General features: G+C 42.4%; 1 protein-coding gene across 1 annotated transcript in view; it reads left to right on the forward strand.

Moving 5' to 3' along the window:
• The first annotated feature begins 1,517 nt into the window (after positions 1-1,517).
• Atg7 (Autophagy-related 7) overlaps positions 1,518-24,081 on the forward strand; it is a 50,812-nt gene continuing 28,248 nt past the window's right edge. The window contains exon 1 of the mRNA XM_065441534.2: positions 1,518-2,063. Within this exon, the coding sequence (XP_065297606.1) occupies positions 1,835-2,063 (229 nt within the window). The 5' untranslated portion in view covers positions 1,518-1,834. The remainder of the gene's footprint in view (positions 2,064-24,081) is intronic.

Consider the following 24,081-nt stretch of genomic DNA (forward strand, 5'->3'; position numbering starts at 1 on the left):
GAACTTGTAAATAAAGTATCATACCTCGTCTTTGATTTCAGCGCTTTTGTCATTGTCTCTTTGTGCTGGATCTGTGAGAACGTTTTCGTGTTTCCAGGAAATGGTCGAATTGCATGGCTTATTATAGAACCTCTTATACCAAAATTATGTCAATAATTATAATAGCGATAACTGCATATTTTGATATAATAATTGTATATATGACCGTATTAGTTCCCGAAAAAATCATGCTCACCGCGTGGCACGATTGCTGGTGAGAATGAGCGCGTTGCAGGACGCGTAATAAGACGAGAAAAAAAAATACAAAAAGAAAAACAGACTTACTCTACAAGATCAGAAATAAAAAAAGGAATAGCAAACTTACTCGACCTTGCATAAAAACAGCCCAGCTTTCATCAGAGCGGCTACTTTCTTGCTGTTGCATTAGTAATATCAGTTGCCTGCATTTAAACCAGATAGTTTAATTGAAACATCGCCTGTATGATTGACCCTTTGAAACGTGGCCTTCTCGAACACGCCTTGAAGCCCTTGATTATGCAATATTTAGCTAAGGCCGCACGTCACCGAGACACATCTAATTTCATAAGCGTACCCGCCATAATGTTCCCCTATTTTTACCGCATTTGATATTTCAATCTAGTATAAACAATGCGTTTTGCATTATTTACCGAGAGGACCTCGAAAAGCAAGTGCGTCTCAGGTGCAGGTGGCATAAAAATACGGAAAAAATGGCTATTGCGTAAATATTTTCCAAACACACAGTCATCCTACACACGCAAAAAAAGTGCTGCACGTAACAAATAATGTACGTGACCCACATTCTCCCTAAATGTCAAATTGGTGCCGTTATTAGGGCATCGGGGAAATTGTTAGCATTCAATATATCGGCCTTAGGAAGGAAGAAAACAAAGGTTTACCAATTTTTATTTGACCCCTTATTATGCCACACAGTTCATTTTAATTCCTGTACCTCATCCACTGCACATGATCCCCATTTCTTCTGAATATGAGCTCTGCATTTCGTTATCTCTTGACACAGTGAAACACGCACATAAGGTTTAAAGAGGAAAGCAGACTGAAAACGCGATCCATCTGACTTCGTGGCTCCGGCTAATCCAGGCACGGTCATCCTCGAACGCAACTGCAACGCGGCGCTCGACCGCGGCCGTGCTTTTTTTTTTGTTGTTGTTGTTGTTGTTGGGCACGCTCTCCGACCGGCGCCGCCGCGGCCTCCGCCGCGCGCGGGGGCGTGGCCTCCAGAAGAAAGCGATGGTGGCGCCCTCTGGATTTTCAATAAAAAATGCCTCAGCGCGGAGCCCTCGTTGGACCCACTCTCCGAATCTAGTACACTCTACCCCTAACTAATATAAACTCGCCTTAAACTAACCAACGCCTCCTATATAGGAGGCGTTGAACTAACATAAGCATATGCTATTGTGCTCTGCAAACAGTGAATAGAGTTGTTATACTTTTTTTGTTACCTGCGCTGCGGTCTTCTTTTCTTTTCTTTCCGGCGATCTAATGGAACTTATTAAATTTATCTGAGTGTTTCAGAGTCATCATCGTCATCGTCACATGCCCGGTTGAATATCGCGCTGGCTTTGTATTTTGATATTACAGACGATTACAGTTCACTGTTTTGATAATATCAGCGATGTTCGCTTGTCGCTGAGTGGTGTGGTGCGGTTTTGCCGGCGCTTTCCTACGATCTGTGAAGCAGGAAGACGCAACGATCGTACAAAACACCGTTCGTGCGCGTCCTTACTGCGTCGGATCAGTGGACCACACCGCTTAGGGGCCGATCGGCTGTTTACTAGAACTGCGCCGGATCATCATGTCGTCCCCGTCGTCTGCGCCGCTGCAGTTCGTGCCTTTCACGTCGACCATGGACGGCACCTTCTGGAATGAATTGAGTACTCGGAAACTCTTCCATTACCGGCTCCGCCAGGGACCCTTCGAAATCAGCGCCGCATACAGCTGTGGTTCGGCCGCCGGTCTCCCCGCGCTGGTCAACCTCGACATGGGATCGTTCAAAGACGCCGACGGAGGCCTCAAAACTCCAGGTTGGCCCTTCTGAACCGGACTTGTAGCACACCGCGGGCGCGCACTGCGAGACTTGCAGGGTGCGATAGCGAATAGTCTGCCGACTAGTATCGAGCTGTCGTCGTGGCAAACGCGCGTGTAGTTCGCTGGTAATGTTCAAGTTATGGAACGCAACGCGGTTTCGTGAAATCGCCTAGCGCTTGAAAATGATAACTACAGCCGCTTCGACAGGGGAGCTTAGGGCCTTCTCGTGACCGATAATTGCATCACATCACATCACATCACTTTATTACTGACTTCTATGATCTGACCCGCCTGATCTCATTAGCACCAGGCTCGAATCCAGTTAGGTGACGCTCAAAGGGCGATGTTGGTTTCAACAATGCAATGGATGCGCGGCAGTTGTGCGGATGCTAGGCAGACCGACAGAACGCCCTGTCTAATTGTAATTACGTGAGACAGATGTACGAGCATGTTTATTCGGTTGAGCGTTATTGGAGCTCCTGACCAATGTGCAGTAAGTGGTTAGAAGTATTTAAAAGTACCATCTGAAAAAAATTACGGCAGAACGAATCCTGACTTTATTGCTATTAGTATTAGAGTAAACACCCTACGTGTTGCCACCGCAGATACACGAAGTCGCAATCTCGCTGCTAATCACAATACCAAACGATAAACAACATAGTATATCTTCTTGTAGTCACTGCACTGCATACTACTCATTGCAGTGTTTCTGCAAGCGGCCGCGCTCAACACAGATGGGTCTGTTGTGGATGTCCCTATCAAAAATTGTTCTGTTGGTCTTATAGGTCTATTAACCTAAAAGGCTCTCTTAGTGTATTAGTCTAATAACTCTATTGGTGTGCCGGTGTGAAAGTCAATGTCTCATTTGCAACATTGAGCCTCAGACCAATACACTAATTGTCCTATGTATAAATATCAGTGTCCATTGCCACTTAGGCTGCGTAAACATGAATTGCACAGCAAAACCACCTGAACATTACAATACAGTCTACTGAACGCACCAGATGCATAAAAACAAAAAATGGGTAGAATTGCAAAAATTGCTAGAAGCATTTATTAGCACAGCGTGTATTTTTACCCATTGTTTTTCGAGGTCTTTGTCAGGTCGGCAATCTTGATTGCCAGAGTCCTCGATCCCCTTCAACCCAAGGGTGTCCTTTTCAAGTGGTTAAAAAAACCTGGACACAAAAATACACATATGTACAAACATTTAAAAGCAGGAGTGCTAGTCCTGCCACTAAAGTTGTGCTGAGAAAATACTAATACCTGTGTCACACGGGCACATTTGGAAGGCCTTCCAGTCGACGGCCTTCGAAACGCCACAACTTTATCGACTCAAAGGAGTTGTCGCGCTGCTACACGGCACTTTTGAAAGGCCGTTGAGCGGTTCAGGCGTTTCTCGCAAAATTGTGTGGCGCTGCGGATCTTTATTTTCGTTTTCATGTCACGAAAAGTTAAACAACATTAAAACCTCTTAAAAGCCCTATAATTTCTTTTGTTTGTTTATACACAAACATTTGTTTATACATCGCCATACATATATGTTTAGCTTTCAAGTTGTTGAGTAGCGAAACTGCGGCAACGCTTGCGCCGCTCATGCGGCCGCCGTTTTGGTGTGTGTTCGCACATGTCAAGTGGCAAAAATACTTTATTGAATAATTAATAACACTCATATATAGTATTTTTAGAGCATTTTGGTTTCATGTTTTTTTTCTAACCGTGAGTACGAGCACACTGTGAACGAGAGGGCATGTACGCGCTGTTTCCGCTTCCGTTGCTCAAAGGCCATCGAGATTTCGATAGAGTTGTAACGTGGTCCGTTGACTCAATAGACTATTGACTCGACGGCCTTCGAAACGGCCCGTGTGGCAGCTCGAATTTGACCTTTGAGTCAACTGACTATCGGTTGGAAGGCCTTCCAAACGCCCGTGTGACACGGGTATAAGCTCGCTTTCAAATTGCAAAAATGTGGCTCCGCAACTACCAAACTAATTTAGGACAAAGTGTGATACGCTAGCTCACAATATTTAATTATAATGAAAAGTGACAGTGCCTGACACGACAGAATAAATAGAAAGCGCACAAAACCAACATAAGGTGCTCAGTGTATTACATCAAAACTGTGCGCAGATAAGGAATAACTAAAGGCGGAAATTTTTCGCATCATTGTTGGAAACAGGTATGCCATTGCTGCAACATGCACAAGAAGTAGACCACTGACACTGTACTGCACTAGAAGCATAAGTTGACTACCTCCAAATGGTAACATCGGCGCAGGGGAAAACATTGTACATCGATGCACGCTGATGGATCAACAAAGCCACGAAGCACAAAGGTAAAAAGAGTTGCCTTGCGTTGTTTTGAAGTCGTAACAGCATCCACAGATGACACTGTGAAAATTTGCTACTGCACGAATGAGATTGTGCGGGCACTAACACCATGAGTGCCTTAAAAACACATTGTTTATTCACTAACAAGCGTGCACGCCTCGCCTTGACATGGCGGCTGCCAATGCACACATACTGTGTGAAACTACACCTGACTGCGGGTGCAGTTTTGTGTTCTTCCTGACTGTGTTCCCGTCTCTGTGATGCTGCTCTTCGTTGTCAATAAATATTAATGGCCTTTTATATAAGGTAACAAATTAGCGATTCAGTTATAAGGGCAGCATTACTGTACGCTCTCTTCCCAGAAGAATGTACGGTACTAATAAAACTTAATTTTAAACCATGGTGGCAAATATTACGGTGGCTTGAAAATATGGTGGACGCTCTTCAAGTTCATTACGTACATTAGGAATGATACATAGTTGTGTATATAAAGAAGGAGGTCCCAAGGTTTAATCACAGTTGGCCAGACCTCCTCTGCAAGTAAAACGAGTAAAACTACAAAGTAAAGAAGCAAAGCAAACGAAAGAGTGCATATATGTTACAAAAGAAAAATACATAAATAAGTGCATTAATTACATTCATTGCTAGATGGACAGATACAGAACATTGGTTCAAAAACAGAAATTGTTTCAGGTTTCTTTTTAACATATGCAAGGACGATACGGATTTCATATGAGTGTAAACTATTCCAAAATGTTATTGAAGAAAAAAGAAATTACTAGGCAAGATAAAGTTACGATAGGTAGCGAAGCGAGTAGAATTACAATTAAAGAGCGCATGTTGTGGGAAAATGTCTAAAGTGAGGTCATGGTTATAAATTATAAAGAATATAATGCCTATATTATAATAGTAAAGGCCAGACAGAGGCGAAATATTAAGATAAACAAAAATGGAAAAGGTGGAAACCGTGCAGTGAATTTCATAATGCGAACTGCTTGTTTCTAGAGTTTAATCAATGGGGAGATTTGAATGAAGTATGTATGACCCCATGGTTAGATGCAGCAGTTTATGTGGCTGCATATAAAGGCATATTATAGTGTTAGGAATGTATGGAGGCGGAAGTAGAATCTTGTTTTAAGGAGGGCATGTATGCCAAAAGATATTCCAGTGCAGGCTGACAAAATGTTTCTGAAACCAAACATGGGTGTAAACAATTACTTCAAGAAAAATAATATGATCAGATGAAGTAAGGGCCTGGTTGTTGATGAAAAATCAAGGAGACAGTTTTCCTGTTTCGTGAACGAAAAGCATAGAAGACGATTTAGAAGGGTTAATTGATAGCCAGTTTGCTGCACACCACTGACAAGGGAATTTAAATCTGCTTGTAAATTAGAAATTAAAACATTATGGTCAGAGCTGTGACCAAAGATGGTAGTGCAGTCTGCATATAAAATACACCTAGAGTGAGAAAGGCAAGAAGGCAAGTCATTAATGTATGTTAAAAACAAAAGGCGTCCTAAAATTTGACCTTGGGAAACACCTTTAATAATGTATGAGAGATTAGAAAAACATTCATTAACAAAAACAAGCTGTTGTCTATTAGATAAAAAGCTCTTTAGCAGTGTTACCACTGTCCTACCAATACCATAAAACTCATGCTTAAAAAAGATAATGTTATGTCAATAGAATCAAAAGCCCTAAAAAATCCATAAACACAGAAGCTGAAATGTCGCCATGGTCAATATAAGATTTAATATTGTCTGTGATAGATGCGATGGCCACCTCAGCAGACAACCCTGAGAGGAATCAAAACTGAAAAGAATTTATTATGTTAAATTAGTGTTTTAGTCAATTTCTCTAGAACTTTGTCAAGGAAGGCAACAATAGAAATCAGACGGCAATTTTCAGCAAAGGATTGGACACCTTTCTTCCAGACACATATGACCTTCGCAACCTTGAATTGGTCAGGAAAAATACCAGCACTGAAAGTGAGGTTAAATATCTGGCTTAAAATGGGTGAGATTGTAGAACAAATTAATTTTATATGTTTTGCGGAGGTGTCGTCAAGACGCTAAAGAAGACAGTGATGTTATGATCGCACCATTTATAGATAGTGATGAAATTAGGTCATGTGAATCAGAATTATTTAAGAACTCATTTACAAACCATCATTTTCCTCTAGTATTATTACTGCATTGTTGAATTTGATCTTCATAATCACTTTGCTTTGCATTTTTACGAAGTGTAGATAAAGTGCTTTAATAATGCTTATACCATGCTTTAAAGGGCCCCTCGCCAGGCCCCATAGAAAATTTGGCTTTTACGCTGGTAGTTGTTACGTGTCCTCTAAAGAGCATCCTGCCCCAAAAATGTTTCAAATCGGCTCATTAATAGCCAAGATAGAAATATTTCAGTGCTGTGAACCCATGATTTCAGCAAGCGGGCTCCACTGCCAAGCAAGTCGCTCTCTCCACTCGCCCCGTCTAGCCTTCGCAAGCAAAATTACTTCCCTGCGTTCTCCCATACCAGACCTTGAGGATCGCATGACGCATATGTCACAGGCCCCATCTTCATTTGGGAGGAGGGAACTACACATTTCCACTCACGGCGTTGCGCGCGAGCTGTTGTCTCGTTCACACAGCGCACGATTTTGCATGCTGTGCACAAGGAAACATCACTTGCGGTATAATTCAGTGCAACACAAATACTGAGGCAGAACAAGCGGATCGCAGATCATGATCACGCGCATGAGCACGGTAGAAAATGGCATAGTTTCGGTACCGTGTACCTATGCACGTGACCGCACGATCAGGGGAACAAGCAGATGAAGCGGAAGTATATCTCTCTTGCTTCGGTGCGAAGTAAAACAAAAAGCATGGAGACATTTCATTTGTGTTTTATTATTTCTCTAAACTTCAATTCGTCAATTGAAGCAGCAGATCGCACATGTAACAGATGTTGTCTTGAATAATTCTCAAAGTCACGTGTCACCACAAGCGACGTCACACTGTGGGCTTGAGTATGTAGGTAGGTGCAGGGACACGAGTACGTCATCCTCCGGCTTGGAGCACGGCGGTCGCAAGGAGAAGGAAAAATGGCGTTCAGTTTGAAATTTCAGATCTTTCTGCAGCTTGTGGCTATGTAATAGTTTGCAGGCACGATCGTTATCACTCAATATATGCTCTGCGCTTGTCAGCTCAATATGGTCAGACCTGGTGAGAGGCCCTTTAAGGTGCTTAGACTGGCACTTTTCTTCATTTTTTTTTATTTTGTAGAGGTTCCTTTTTTCTTCAACAATGTAACAGAGAATTTGATAGCCAGGGGCAAAGGGGAGCATGATAATGTCACTTTGAGGACATGACGGTAGTGCATGATCTCGCGGCAGTATTAATAATGTGGCTAAGTTTGGTTAACGCAACTTCAGGATATAGAGCTTCAAGAACAGGCAACCAATCTGCATCTTCAATAATTTTAGTGTACTTAACATTATCAAAATATGTTCTGAATAGCAATTTATGTCCTTGGGAAATAGGTTTGGCAGTGCACAAAAATATAGGGTAACGGTCTGTAATATTAGTTTCAATAACACCAGCTATTGTGGGTACGGTGAATTAGAGATGATATGCTCAATGAAAGACTGTGAACAGCCGTTTGTAGAGCGTGTAGGGTCAGCTATAAAACTGCGATAGCCATTGCTATAGATGCAGGTGAGGTAGTCTTTTGTCATAATGTGAGAATCTGCTAAGCTTGTGGTAATATCACCTAGAATTAGAACATTATTTTTGCCAGACAGTTAATGAATATGAATGGTAGTTCCATGAGAAAGCTGAAAGAATTTGAAGAAGGAGAATGATGGATAAAACCACAGACTCTGCGATGGTTGTTTGACATGGCAAGTGTATCAAATTCTACACGAACTGACTCACATTGAGAGATGTTTAAGAGTCAGGTCATGATGTCTCATGAATGATAAAACATATAACACCTAGATGGCAGAGCCTCCATGTGGATCACCATTGTGATGGCAATACTCACATGAGTAACCTGGTAGACCGTAAAGGTCTTTATGTTCAGGCGAAAGCCACGTTTCAGATAAACCAATAATCAAAAATGGGCAGTCAAAAGAGCTGAGGAATGCCAAAACCTCGGTATAATTTACGCCAACTGCGAGCGTTCACATGAACTGCAGAAAAACCTGCAACATTGGATGTGATCATGTTAGCATCATGCCATGATATGTAAGCCACCATGAATTTGCTTAAGAAGCTTATACAAACGACATGATCTAGGCATCTCTGAACACCTTAAGGTCTGTATGGCACAAAATGCAGCAAACCCACATTTCCTGCATTTTCTTGCTTTGATAATGCCATTGTCAGTCCAGAGGAATAACCATTTTGTGTTGTCTTTTCAAGGCAAGTGCTTCACCAAATAGAATCTTATTCTCAGGGGTCAGATGATCATTAAAGTAGATTGGTAATCCAAAGGAGTCAGCACTTTGCCTTTGACTTGCCTCATACAGCATAAGCGCAGAGGAGGGGGATGCACGAGAAAGGCCAAGGCAACTTGTCGAAAGGCGAGCCTCACTAGCTTTAGTAAGACATATTGTGCTTTTGTCACGGGAACAAAAACACACTATCAAGTTGCTATGGTCAGTATTGTGCTTTCGAACCCTGTGGGCTGTATGAATGTCTATAACTTTAACAGGACAGCTAATTTTTTTTTGCCAAGGGCTTCAGCAATCTTGACACCGTCTTCTCCTTGTATGACAGGGATTCCTCTCATTTTAATGTTGTTGGAGCGAGAGTACTTCACAAGTTGAAAAACTTTGCACTGGAGCATTTGGTTATCTTCAACTAATTTGTTGTTTGTGGTGGCCAGAGACGTCATTTTCCTCCGTCGCGGATTCAAACTCTTTACTCATGTAATCTAAAGAATCTTTCATTTCATTTACTTCTTTCTGAAGCTGTTTCACATCATTCGGTTTGTGTCTAGATACTGCAACCTTTAGGGTTCCCAAAGTGTCAGACATGTCACAAAGTTCAACTTCATGAACAAAGAAAACAACTTCAAAATCCTCAAAATCCTTACTTAATGAAGTGACAGTGCAAACCATAACAGCAAGAATGATCATGGATCTGCAGTCGGAATAGAAGCACAAAGAAAAACAGCGGCAATTTCTTCACCTGTGTACAAAAAATAGTCGAGTTAGATGCAGGGGCCGAAGTTGACCGTAGACTGTGATCACATGCTTTCAAGTGGAGGCTGAAGTTTGGCGGGTGTTTTAAATGCCCAGGACCTGATGATCCCAGCACCACTATATGGAACCCGGCGTCACCACTGGTGCGCAGTAGCCAGAAAAGCAGTCGGGATCGGGCACAGGCCCCAGGACTGTCTGTCAGCAAAATCCGTCCTCAGAACCACCAAACACCAGAAACCATGCACAGAACACCAGCATCCTCTATGTACAAAGAATAGTTGACTAAGATGCAGGGGCCAAAGTTGACAGTAGTCTGTGAACACATTCTTTCAAGTGGAGGCTGAAGTGTGGTGGGTGTTTTATATGCCCAGGACCTCATGATCCCAGCACCTCTATGTGGAACCTGGTGTCACCACTGGTGCGCAATAGCTAAAAAAGCAGTCAGGATCAGGCACAGGTCCCAGGACTGTCTGTCAGCAAAATCCGTCCTCAGAACCACCAAACAGCAGAAACCATGCGCAGAACACCAGTGTTTTCTGTGTATGAAGGATAGTCGAGTTAGATGCAGGGGCCGAAATTGACCGCAGTCTCTGATCGCACACTTTGAATTGCGCCATGGTTCATGAGCTTACCAGGCACCATGACTGTGCTTTACAGAATATGGCTGTTCTCTTTTTAGTGGGAAAGTTTTCGCTGAGCTGTAAATACTAGCTGTTTTCTGAACAATTCATCATGACGAAGCTGCACAAAGGCCTAGTTAGGCGCACATCCCTTTCGTGCACGTCACTGAGAGATAGGGGCCACTTTCACTTGCTTAGTATGCTAAAACTAATACAAACATGCGAATGCAGTGTGCTGTGCATTTGCACAGTGGAATTCTTGATGATTTGCCGACAAATTAGAAGAACTCCATGCAAAAATGCGGTCCCCAAGCCTAATTTTTTTAGCAACTTTCAAGCTCACATTAAACAAGCAGCAAACAAAAGCAGCAGAGTCCAGCAATAAATGTTGTCTAACAGACCAGCAACAATTTCTATAAGGCCAATAGGACCTAATTGTCCAGTACAGAAGCTAACATAAACTAACAAGTTTAATGCATAACACATACTGGTATCATAGGTAAATCAGTACAACTAATAGAAATTAGTATTGGTCTAATACAGGACTTCTATTAGAATTTTTGATACTGGTGGCACCACTGGTTTGATACACTTAAGGCTACATACATCTTGGGTCACCTTGGCCTGTCCTTTCGGCAGGATTGCCCAAGAATGGGCATGTACCAATATCACGGGCGTGAGACATACTTAACCAGCACAGTAAATACAGGACACGAAATCAAGAAGCACCCAAGACACGGCGCTAGCATCATGTCCTGTGTGCTTTTTTATCTTCTCCCAGGTCCTTTTTCACTCGCATGCCACATGCAGACATTGTGGCAGCACTGCTAGATGGCACGGCATGTCCATAGCGATGCATGAGAGAGAGGAGCCCGACTGCATACATGCCTCATGCATCGTGTATTTCAGGGGCAGCAACACAGTGTGGTGTCGCTACAGTGCCTCAAGTCTTATCGCATTAATGTCGACATTCGTCGTGGGATGGGTTGTGCCAGAACTTATATTGCTATCAAATACTGAATAGGTTTACTGTATATCAGCAACCTATTTCTGAATCAACACAGAAATGCATGTTAGGAAAATTGATCTTTTTACACCCTTAGAAAGCACAAATGCCAAGGATTTTCACAAATACACCATGTTTGTTACCCTAACTTTGCCCATAAGTATGCAACAGTAAAGGTGGACAAAATTCAAATATATGAGTAATTGACAACACTGTTTGTGTTGGAAAAGGCACCACAGACAGTTCACGAAAACTGTTTTTGCTAATCGCACATTTTAAAAAGTAATATGCAAACTACAACAGTCATGGTGGATTGCAGCTTTTGATGCTTTGAAATGCGTGCAAAATGGAGAGATACTGATTGAAATGGGGGCTTTTTATCAATAGCACTGTACACCACCGATGCCAATGAGATTACTGGAGCATTGCATTGATTAGACATGGTTAAGTATACATTTAAGCTTCACTTTTTGATGGATACAACAAGAAAATGCATTGATGTGTGTTTAAAGCATTATGAACATATGCATGATCAGGTATTGGTAACAAAAGTAAAGTCTGAAAGGAGATAAAAGTTCTGTATGAGGGAAAAAAAAAGTGGGACACTATTCACATTTGCCATTGTCATCAATTGGAGGCATTATGGGCCCTATTTATGTGCTTCTATCTAATCATCGCTGTTTATAAAATGATCAGCAGCAATCTGTGTACATTATAAAAGCAGCATATGCATGTTATGTCCTCGTGTTGAGTACCTTTTGATGAGCATTTTCTTTCAGTACTGCCCGCTATCACAACAGTTTTCAGAAAGCATATACTTTTTGGAAAGCTTCAAAAGATGGCCATTCTCATATATTACGCTGCGATGTGTACATGAGGCCAATATAGATGATGTATCATGAGTATGTGTGCATATGGCTAATTGAGAAGCCTAGCCTCACCAAAATTATAGAAATATAGAAGGGTCGTAAAAACATGCCTTTAGGTTATTTCAATGAATAGCTATTAAAAAAAGGGTCCTCTCTCTCTCTATTTTTTTTATTATTATTTTGCTCAGAGGAGTCCATCTATGGCTGTGGTTGTTTGAACACAGACATAAATTACAAAACATAGTGGGAAGGGAAGCTTGGGCTGGTTGTTCAAACATTCTTTAGTCGACAGGAAGAGCTCTGTCCTAATGAGAGCAGCTTTCCGGGCAAGTTGGTAATCCATTACTCAAATGATAGTGCGCAACAACAAACTACACGGACGGGAGAGAGGATGACACACCAAGCGCTTGGTGTGTCGTCCTCTCTCCCGTCCGTGTCGTTTTTTGTTGCGCAATATCGCTTGAGCTCTCTGCTGTCACCTTCTTTCCTTCCATCTGAAACATGCGCTAAGTAAGGCTTTTCCTCGACAAAGCAAACAGTCGAGGCCACCACTCCACTTCATTATAAATATGCAAATGAATGAAAAAGTTATTTTTCGATCAGGTACCAAAAACATGTCTACATAGTGAGGTTCAATTGTAGTTGTTATACATCACCACTAATGTTGCCTCTAAAATAGTGGTTGACATGTTCCACTGTCGATTAAAGGGTTTAAGGGGCACTACAGAGAGAAATAAGCCGAGCTGTAGTGCAGTAAATTATACTCCTGCAACGCTGAAAAAGCCACCATGAGAAGAGGTGTGGTAAGCCCGCAAAGGTGCAAGAACGGGCAGGTGGCGACACTGCCTTCAGATTTCCACTTCAGGTCGCTGCGACATCATTGATTCTGACAGTGCCTGCTCAGGCCTAGTTAATGTTTTATCGCTACATTGGGTTCTACGGGAGCGAAAAAGTTAACTTAGCAAGTTGTGAGTGGAGACAAAATTTACGCAAATTCTGAAGCGGGAGAAGTATGGAAAAAAACATGTTTTCTGACTAAAAAAATATCCTAACATTTCTCAGCATGCAGAATAAATGTAGCAGCAGACAAAGGGGCATGCACCGACGTGTTTTGAAAGAAAGTCACAGTTGCCTGAATAGCAAAGCATTGATTGTGATAGAAAATTAGCAGACAGCCATACAAAGTAAAGATAGTACTTTTATCGGCCATATCAACTTGCAAACATTTGGTTGCCAAACAAATTAACAAGCATGCTGTCAGCGCGCGCAGCAAACACGAACCCATAACACTCCATGACTGTGGACACTCGCTCTGGCTTGAGGAAACGTGGCATTAGTGGCGAATGAAGTGATCTTCATGCTGTCTGTCGCTTCAATTCAAAGTGAGCACCGAGCACGCACAAAGCTACGAGCCGCCAACACATTTAGGCTGTGCCCCCAACACAGATTGCTCTCAAGCTACGGCCACGTGACCGTGCGCAGTCACCACATGCGTAGTTGCAGCCGAAGTAGAATGCTGCCCCCGGTGCCTCACATCATTGGGTTCTTCGCACTCCATGGAAGACTGTGTGCTTCCTCCGCTCTCCCCCCTTTCATGTGGGTGAGATTGAGCCGCGATCGTCGGCACCCCTCGCATACTTTCACTCACACATACAGTGCAGGGTGTGCAGAAACGGTATTATCGCCCTTCGACTTTATACGGAAGCTCCCACCAATGCCGATGGCAGAAATGTACTTGGAGTGTCTGTATAACTGCTATCAAAATAAAATTTATGGCAAGACATTGACATTTTATAACAAATAACCCTTCTTTTCATTCACTTGGACGTTCCTTGTATCTTTCAGAATTCTTGCCTACTGACCATGAAAGCTCCGCTCCTTTACTCTATGAGGGAAAAAAAGGGTGGTGTACCAGCTGCACACTTCTGGAAGTTCAGTTTCTCAGATTGCTAATGCCGTGCAATCAATTACGTGTCACAAGTTCACCATGACAAGAGCTGTGCATCAAATTTGTAGGCGCATTTAGACATACTGAACGGTTGGGAAGGAGCAGCCGTAAGTAAACTCTTTTTTGCAAATGACTTCAAGCCAGTTAAGTATGGTAAAGCTTTCTTTCATAACTTTTTCATTCATTGCGTGAGAAAAACTTCTTAAATACCAGCTGAAGAAATGAAGACTGAAGTTTCCTTTTGGAATTTTTTGTAGTAAGCTCAAAGCCATCGCATAAATGTTGCCTTACAAATTTCAAATTATGTTCTCTTATTTGGGCTGTTTTGACACCAGATAACTTTTAGAAACATGCTAGGCTGAGCTTTTGTTTTATTCAAAATGCAGTTAGACTGTAGCCCTTCTGTAATGAAAAACTGTTAACTATAGATCTGTGTGAGCACTGTCGAAATCCATGACATCTTGGCAAGCCGGTGCAAGGAATAGATTTCGTTTTTGTGCTACATTTTTCTGTCTTGCTGCTCAAGGTAAAAGATGGCTTTTTGCCATGTGTGAAGCATAATTAATGTACTAATACCACCGAATATTTTCCTTTGGTGTACCTGTGAGTTGAAATCGTCCGCCTGACACAAAATCTAGTGAATCAATTTATTTGTCAGAAGCATCACCTCCAAATTCTTGCTCTAGAATGACGTCTGTTTATTTACGCACCCAGACAGTTTACCACCTCTGCATATGACAGCACACCTATAGAGGTTTGCATCGAAATTGAGGGTCAAGGAAAAGAAGGAACATCTGTCAAGGCTTTGCTTGTTACAATGAGACAGAAAGTCAAACCGTTTTTTTGCAGAGAACAGCTACTGGCAGAATAATTTCTCAAAATACAGCGAGGCTGTGCTTTTGGTGCCAACACAGTGAAAATCGGGTGTAGATACACATTAGGATGGTGCACTTTCTTTGACACCAAGAAATGCAAGCACAGAGTAGGTACTCCAAAATGGTGCCCTGAATTGCCAAGCCTCAGCTCACATGCACTGATTCAATAAGACTTGTTGGGCAAGATGGTTCATACTGCAAGGAAATAAATGTACTGCACAAAATTCAACACAAGGGCGTAGTAAGAGACTCGGACAAGCGCCAACTTTCGACTACTTTTATTCTTCATCTCGTCAATATATGTCCTTAATCGCACATGCACAAAGCATGTGATCACATTGTCACAACCACAGATTAGAGCAAGCCACGTGAAAAACACTTCTCACTATCCATTAAAGAAATAGAGATGTCACATATGCAAACCTTGCCTCTATATTGACTATCTATATATTGATGAGCGACGAAGAATAAAGGTAGTTAAATGTTAGTACTTGTCCTTGTCCTTCCCCGCAGGGCCGTCTGCGTCAGCAGGCGTTTGGTGTGTTGCGACACCACGTACCCAAGCACATGAGGGTTGGACCCTCCCACGTGTAGCCGTGCGCGGCTTAGCCGTGTCTGTGGAAAGGGGATCCTGGAGGTTGAGCCGATGCTGGGTGTTTGGACCTTTAAGGCCCCCCGGCGGAGGCAACACACCTCTTCGGCCTCGGCTTCACATAGACAGCACCTCCAGACTGACCCACCTGAAGGAAATCGGCAGTCGCCTTTTCCTGTCCTCCTCTCCAATCTTCGTCTTTCTCTCCCACTTTTCCATCTTTCCTGTTTTCTCTTCACTTCTAATTACTTCCGTATTTCCTGGCGGCAAGGGTTAACCGTGTGTAATATATCCTGTCTTGCGTATATATATATATTAGGTTATAGCGGCGATGCATGGCTGGCGCATGCAGGTATTATTCCCAACCTAGTAGCGTCCCCTAGTTGGGCTCGGTGGTGGATGGCTACCATCGGCGCCGAATTTTCCTGTGTTTACATGGCAAACGCTTTTCCCCCGTCCAAGATCGCCCTCCAAAACGAGGGCACACCGAAGCAACATTTCAGTTCCTATTAAAACCAAACTGTGACACCTTCCCAAAGTTCCATGTCCTTCACAGTGAAGGCAACACAACTATTAGAAAACTATCACCTTTCATAGTATCCAAATGCCTATCAAACGCGATCGGATCAGGCTACAAAGCATCAAAGATGGCATGAGGAGACCTCCTCCTCGAACTGACAAAGAAAGAACAAGTCGAAAAAATCAGTGAACTCAGAAGCATCGGTGACACTAATGTCACAATTTCCCCACATCGCTCGCTCAACACCAGCAGCGGAGTAATATCAGAAGAGGATTTCTTGAACCTCAGTGACAAAGAGCTGCTTGAGGGATTCGAGGAGCAACATGTAATCAAGGTAAAAAGGATACCACTTTGACGAAACGACCAACAGATCCCCACAAAACACGTAATACTTACATTTGGCTCCAGTACTGTGCCAAGTTCACTCGACGCAGGCTACCTGAAAATCAACGTCCGACCATACATACCGAACCCAACGCGGTGCTTCAAGTGCCAGAGGTTCGGACATGCATCACAATCGTGCAGAGGAAAGGAGACATGTGCAAAGTGCAGTGCCAACGACCATCCATCTGACAACTGCAATGCTCCCGCACAATGTGTCAATTGCAAGGGCGATTATCCAGCTTACTCACGGAGTTGCCCTTGCTGGAAAAGAGAAAAAGAAATAATTGCAATAACTGTATAGGAAAAGGTTTCATTCCATGAAGCGAGGAAAAGGTTAGCGCACTTACCTCAAGTAAGCTATGCCAGTGTGACGCGGCAGGGGGCAGCGCCACACCGGTCTCAGGAATCTACAGGGTCCACATCCGGTACTCCTGCAGAAACCCCAACAGCCCCCTTGGTGGCTGCAGCCAGTGCTGCTCCATCAGCAACGAATACGGGCCCGCAGACAACAGTGCCGCAGAGCACGAAGTTGAAGCGTACCCCACGGCCCGAGACGCGCGTCTCGGCGCCTGGCTCTCAATCGTCCAGTGCCTCGGAAAAGGCGACGTCATTTACGCCAAAAAGCCCGTGCTCCTTGCAGCGCACACAGAAAGAGAAACATATTATAACTTCTGTGAGAAAGGGAAAGGTAACCTGAACGGTTACCGCCCTTCACAAGAATAATCAGCTTTTAAATAGATGTCACCCTACAATTTGTAAGCTCACACACATAAGCATTTTTTTTTTCCCAATTCCAATAAGATGGCTTTTATCATTCATTGGAACTGCAGATGCCTAATTCACAATCTAGGTGACATCAAAGACATCATAAATAAATTATCACCAGTAGCATTCTGCCTTCAAGAAACGAACCTGGGACCCAAACATACACATTTTCTCAAAGGTTTTACTGTCATAAGAAAGGACCCCGAGCACTCCAGCCGTCTATCAGGAGGTGTCGCTATTATCGTCCAAGGCGGCATCCCCACACGGAACGTTTCACTAAAAACTGCGTTTAAGGCAGTAGCCGTCACTGTTTTAACTTTTAAGACTGTCACTATATGTTCGTTGTACATCCCTCCCCATACCCGTTTCACAACTCGAGACATGGAAAATTTAATTAGCCAGCTGCCGGAGCCTATTGTTTCAGTTGGAGATTTTAATGCTCATTGCACTCTTTGGGGCAGCAATAAGAATGATCAAAGAGGACAACTTATTGAAGATTTTATTTTGACAAACAACATCTGTCTCTTAAATTCAGGTGGGTCAACTCATTTTTCACCGAGTTCACGTACTTTTAGCTGCATTGATTTAGCATTTTGCTCTCCGAATATCTTTAGCGATATTAAATGGGACGTTCTGGAGAATCCATATGGCAGTGATCATTTACCTGCTTTAATCCACCTTACATCAACACTACCCATTATATCCCACAAACCACGCCAATGGAAGCTACAAATGGCCGACTGGGCTGTTTCTACGGAAAGTGCCAGGCTGGAGGAACTTATTTTAACAGACCTAAGCATTGAGGAAATTAATGAAAAGTTTACCAACTGCATAATTTCTGCAGCTGAAAAGGCCGTTCCGCAATCTTCTGGCGTGCTTCGGAAAAAACGGAATCCTTGGTGGACACGTGAGTGCACCGTAGCAAAAAATCAGCAAAATAAGTCCTGGGGAATCTTACGCAGGTACCCAACATATAACAACCTTCTAAATTTTAAACAAGCCAAAGCGAAAGCTCGATATATCCGGAGACAGGCAGAAAAATCTTCCTGGCAAAAATATGTATCTACAATTAATAGCGCCGTCACATCCAAAAGGGTGTGGGAACAGGTCAGGAAGTTTAAGGGGGACTACACACCATACACGATACCCATACTCACACCTTCAGGCACTCAGACAACACTACAAGAACAAGCGAATATACTTGGGGAACATTTCTATAACGTCTCTAGCTCGGCTAATTATACAAACAGGTTCTTAAATTACAAACTATCGGCAGAAAAAGAGAAGCTACCAACTACTTGTACGTCAAGGGAAGAATACAACGCTCCATTTACATTACAAGAGCTTAACAGGGTTCTCTGTGCTGGCAAAAAAACTGCAGTAGGTCCTGACCGGATCCATTATTCTGTGCTTGCACACCTGTCCCAAGCATCCGTAGATGCTCTCCTTAAATATTTTAACAAAGTATTTGAATCCGGAAGCAAGCCAAAATGTTGGAACAATGCAATAGTTGTGCCTTTTTTAAAAACAGGAAAATCCCCCACATCCCCAAGCAGCTTTCGACCCATTGCCCTGACAAGCTGTTTGGCAAAATCGTACGAGAGTGTCGTAAATGCGAGGTTAACCTTCACGCTTGATAAACGGAACTCCATTGATTTTCACCAGTGCGGCTATAAGAAAGGATGTTCAACGACAGACCACCTCGTCCGACTTGAAAACGAAATACGTGAAGAATTTTTACACAAATAGCACTGCCTGGCAGTGTTCTTCGACCTAGAGAAAGCGTACGACACCACGTGGAGATTTGGAATCTTACGTGACCTCGCCGCGCTAGGAATCCGTGGCAAAATGCTAAACTGTCTCGCTGATTTTATGTCCAACAGAACATTCCAAATCCGTCTAGGCAATGTGCTCTCGCGCACATTTGTCCAAGGAAACGGCGTGTCACAAGGTTGCTTACTTAGCACAACACTCTTTACAGTAAAAATGAACTCTGTCAACAAAGTCATTCCCACCTCTGTTATGCACTCCATATATGTCGATGATCTGCAAATAGCGTGCTGCGCCTCAAACTTACGAACATGTGAAAGGCAGCTCCAGATAACAATAAATAAGCTAATGGAGTGGGCTGAGAAAAATGCCTTCTGCTTGTCTACTCAGAAAACTGTTACAGTGCTATTTTGGCAAAAACGAGGATTGTACTTAGACCCGGATTTATGATTGAATGATGTTGCGCTGCCGGTAAAACAAGAATATAAATTCTTGGGAGTAATTTTTGACAAAAAACTAAACTTCCTTGCCCACATTAAAGCACTAAAAATAAAGGCAAATAAAGCATTGAATATCCTCAAAGTGTTATTTCATAAGCACTGGGGTTCCAACTGAACTCTCTTTTACGTATTTACCGGTCTCTTGTTCGTAGCCTTTTAGACTACGGCTCCATTGTTTACTGCTCAGCCAGAAAGTCCTACATCCAACGACTTAATCCAGTACATAACCTTGGACTGCGACTGGCAAGTGGTGCCTACAGAACTTCACCTATTGAAAGTTTATACGTCGAATGTAATGAACCCTCCTTACAGCAGCGCAGAGCATTACTCACTTTTTCCTATGTACTAAGAATTCAGTCATCACCGCAACACATATGCTACAACATCCTCACACAATGCAACTTACGCCTACACTATACAAATAAACCGAACATGATTAAACCGCTTGTCCTGCGATATGAGGAATATGTTCGGGATTATGATATTCCTTGCGAAGTCCTCCAGGTTGCCATAAAGCCACAGCGTTTGCCCCCATGGTACGATTTTAAACCGCTATGTGACTGGACATTGACTCATTTAAAGAAGAAAGACGCCCCACGCAAACACATTACACAAGGATTCCGTGCACTTCAGGACAAATATAAAAATAACATGCAATATTACACTGCTGACTCTAAAACGAAAGATCACGTGGGTGTGGGGGTCATAACGGAAAATTGGGAAAAAAGTATTCAATTGCCACAACACACCTCTGTTTTCACGGCCGAAGTTTTCGCTATATAGGTTGTTGTGAAAAAGATTATCGCTGATAAACACAAAAATGCAGTTATATACACAGATTCTTTAAGCACACTGAAGGCTCTACATCTGAAATCTCAGTGTGAACCCCTGATTGGAGACATATTAAACATGGTGGCTTTTAACGAATACGGGAGGTCAATTCGTTTCTGCTGGGTCCCAAGCCATGTTGGGATACCAGGTAACAAAGCAGCTGATAGATGTGCATTGATGGCAGCGCACAAAGACATTACAAACACGACAATCCCATATAACGATAGCATCCTTGCAATTAAAAAAGCCCTCACGGTAAAATGGCAACGCGAATGGGACCATTGTGCCGACACCAAGCTACATCTCGCGAAACCCATAGTTGGCGAGTGGAAGTCATGCTATCATCAGGAGCGGTTCATCGAAGTAGTCTTATGCCGACTACGCATTGGGCACACACACCTCACACACAATTACTTACGAAAGAAGACAAACCAACATGCGAGAAATGTCAACAGCCACTAACAGTTATGCACATATTACTCACATGTACGCAGACTGAAACACACAAACACTTTTGCACAAATATATCAACTACACATACCTTTACACCCTGCTCTAATTTTAGGTGATGATCCGCTACTCCCACTATGTGACGTCCGGAAATTTCTAGACGACGCTGGATTTTTAGATAAAATATAGATTTCTAACACAGCTTTTTCCTTCATAAACCGGATTTTAAAACACCTCGTGTTTGGCGCAGCATAGCCTCAGCTGCTTTTGCGCCATTAAACCTCATTTAACTAACTAACTGTCCTTGTCCTTTACCGTGTCCTTGTGTTGAATTTTGTGCAGTACATTTATTTCCTCACATGCACTGGTTAAAGCAACGGCAAAGTATGTTGTGCAGGCTGACTCGAAGGTCCATTGACCGACTAGGCTAAGCATCTGACGTAGCTTTCAAAGCCAATTTTTCTTTATCTATACAAAAAAGAGCATCACTAAGACAGTTCCCACTGATTTTTATCCATAGAAAGTTCGATGCTGTGTCCCGCTGTATGTGACACATGTCGATATTGCATTTCTGAACAACCAAGCATAGAGAGGCAGCACGCGACCACCATAAATAATGTTACACAAACTGGAAGAAACAATACGTCACCTGAATGTTGATACTCATTGAATTACTTTTTATGTGCTAGAAAAAAAATACCTTTTTCCAATATACTATTTTTCAGCCCTCACATATCTAGTGTTCACAACAACTTCTTATGCCACAACAACCCAAGTACAAGGTATTCCGTGATCACATAATGTAGCAGTGCTGCGGTTTCTGTGTGAAATTTTAAAAAAAAGTTTGTTTGGCCTTGATTTACTTTTTTGATGAACAACCTTTAGTGTGAAATTAATGACATGAGTATTGAAAAGACTACTTTGTCGCTATGAACTGATTTGTTTCTTTGTTTTTGTCCAAAGTGAAGTATGTTATGTTTTTCTTCAGTGCTCTTTTAAAATGCTGATATGAGTACGGCTTCATGATCACACCTTAGTATAACCATTACAGAAGTGTGTTTCTGTTTTAACTAAAGGTGGGCGAATATCAACTTTTTCAAATATGAATAGTGAGTACAATATATCAAATCACATATCAAATAGTCAAATGCAGACACGTATATTTACAGAAGGAATACCTGTTTCTGTAAGATTAGTCACCCCGCCTATACTTACTAGTGCAAAAAATAGAGCTGAATATCAGGGACAATGGATTAGTTTTAAACACATGACTAATTGTCATTGCAGAACTGTCACAGAACTGTCAACAGCAATAGCAAAGAAGCTTTCCAAAAGTGAATGGTGATTGCATGGAATGGAGCTTTCCAAGAACACTAAATAGTTACCGAAAAAAGGTAGAGCATTGCTGAAAAATGAAAAAAAAAGATGAAAAGGGCTGCTTGATAATATCTGTGCCATAAATAAATGTAAAAGTGCCCATTGCAAGAAAACCATCACTAGTCGTAGCTTAAAAGATAGAAATGTTACAGACTAGACCACCAGGAACATTAAATGAGAAACTACAAGCGAAATTCACTGGTTGTCATGTAGGCTTCCACCGTGAAACTGAAAATAAAACTCGTTTCTGTATTGCTTCAGAAACTTTCCTCATTGTTTCACTTCTGTTAATTTCTGATGATTTGTTTAGCAGGTAGAGAACAGTAACAATACTTTACCGGTCGGTTGTTGTGATATATTTAGTTCATTTCGATATTTGAACATACTGAATAGTTTGTTCTTTAATATGAATAGCTAGATTGTAACATTCGATCTGTATTCGAAACTTCGAACATTCACCCACACCTAATTTTAAAAATTTTCTCACTTGGGCAAGACAGAGCCCTGATTCCCAAGCAAAAGCCAGGCGATGATAGTTTCATGAATGTGCGCTGTGTTGCCCACTGGTCATTTACATGGCCTGTAGCTCAGGCCCTTTTCATGACAGAGTTGGGCTTCCTGCGCCTGACAGTGCCATATCAGGAGCTAAGTTCACAAGGGTTTATTGTTTGTAAGGCTTCTTTGTGTTGGCTGGTTGCCTTCAGTGATATGTCCAGCATCACAGCTGGCTGGCTGAACTGAACTGATCTTGCGAACAATTCCAGCGTAAAATTTTTTTGAATGTGGGCCTTGGGTCTTATTTGTTGCTTGCAGTCGGGGCAGGTATAGCTGTAGGTGGGGGGCAGTTTGTATTTCGTTGTCAGCACATGCACCTTAATAACTGCCTTGTCCCGACATTTTCAAAAGGTGCGCCGCTTCTCCAACATGTCTGGCATGAGGGAAAGCCCAGACTGAAGCTAGAATGGAAGCTTTTATCTGGTGCACGTTAGACTAGGATGCAGCGGGTGCAGATTTTGGGGCACAGCGAAGATAAGAGCACAGCTATTTGCTGGTATCAGCTGATGAAAGCAAAGCAGGTAACCAACATGAAAGATTTCACCTGAATGGAAAGTACCTGCTACAGCACTAGAGGAATCCACAAAACACAATATTTTTTCTGGCTTTAGGCTGTCGTAATCCCATCGGAGAATGTAGAAGGGCTCAGCTGTTGCTATGCTTACTAGGACACAGGAAAAAATACTTATGTACGAGTTGCAATCCAGGCCACACTGTACAGCTCTGTTGATAGGCACTGGCAGAAGGATGCTCAATTTTTCTGGCATCTATTTCGTGGACCACATTGAAAACTCGGAGTATAGCTCACTACTTTCGTAGATCCAGATAGTGTCTCATTGTATTGTGACTCAGGATTTCACTGGGTGCTTTTGCGTGCAGTTTAGTGGCACAATGACGAGGAGATGATGTCCTCTGTGAGCTCGTTTGGCAACAAATTTCATACAGGCTCCAGGTGAACCCTGCTCTTGCACAGAAGTTATTTTCATAACAGGTCATTGTCATTTGCCAGGAGAAGTTACAGTGGAACCCGTTTGATACATGTTTTATGGGACCACGAACAAAGGATGGATGACCCAGGAGAATGTAACATCTGATAAATAATGCTTTCGGCAGCACTCTTCATGAGACAACAGGTACTCTCACACAAAACTTTAGTTGAAGTTGAATGGGAAGCCAGCTAAATATTGAAAACCTTCTTAGTAAAGCTGGTTATTGTTGACTGGCAATTAGATTTAGCATTAACCACTTTTTGAAGTACACATAGCTCACTAAATGAAAGTTGTCAATTTCCACTTGTTGCTTGGGTCAAATATCAATAACAGCCTTTTTTGACTACTCGCACCCTTTCTTCAGTTTCTCTAAGGCTTTTGTACACCGAAGTAACTGCACAAGGTGTTCAAGGTCACGAAACAGCATTTGCAA

The sequence above is a fragment of the Dermacentor albipictus genome, chromosome 7 (assembly GCF_038994185.2).
Source record: "Dermacentor albipictus isolate Rhodes 1998 colony chromosome 7, USDA_Dalb.pri_finalv2, whole genome shotgun sequence".
Classification (NCBI taxonomy): Eukaryota; Metazoa; Arthropoda; class Arachnida; order Ixodida; family Ixodidae; genus Dermacentor; species Dermacentor albipictus.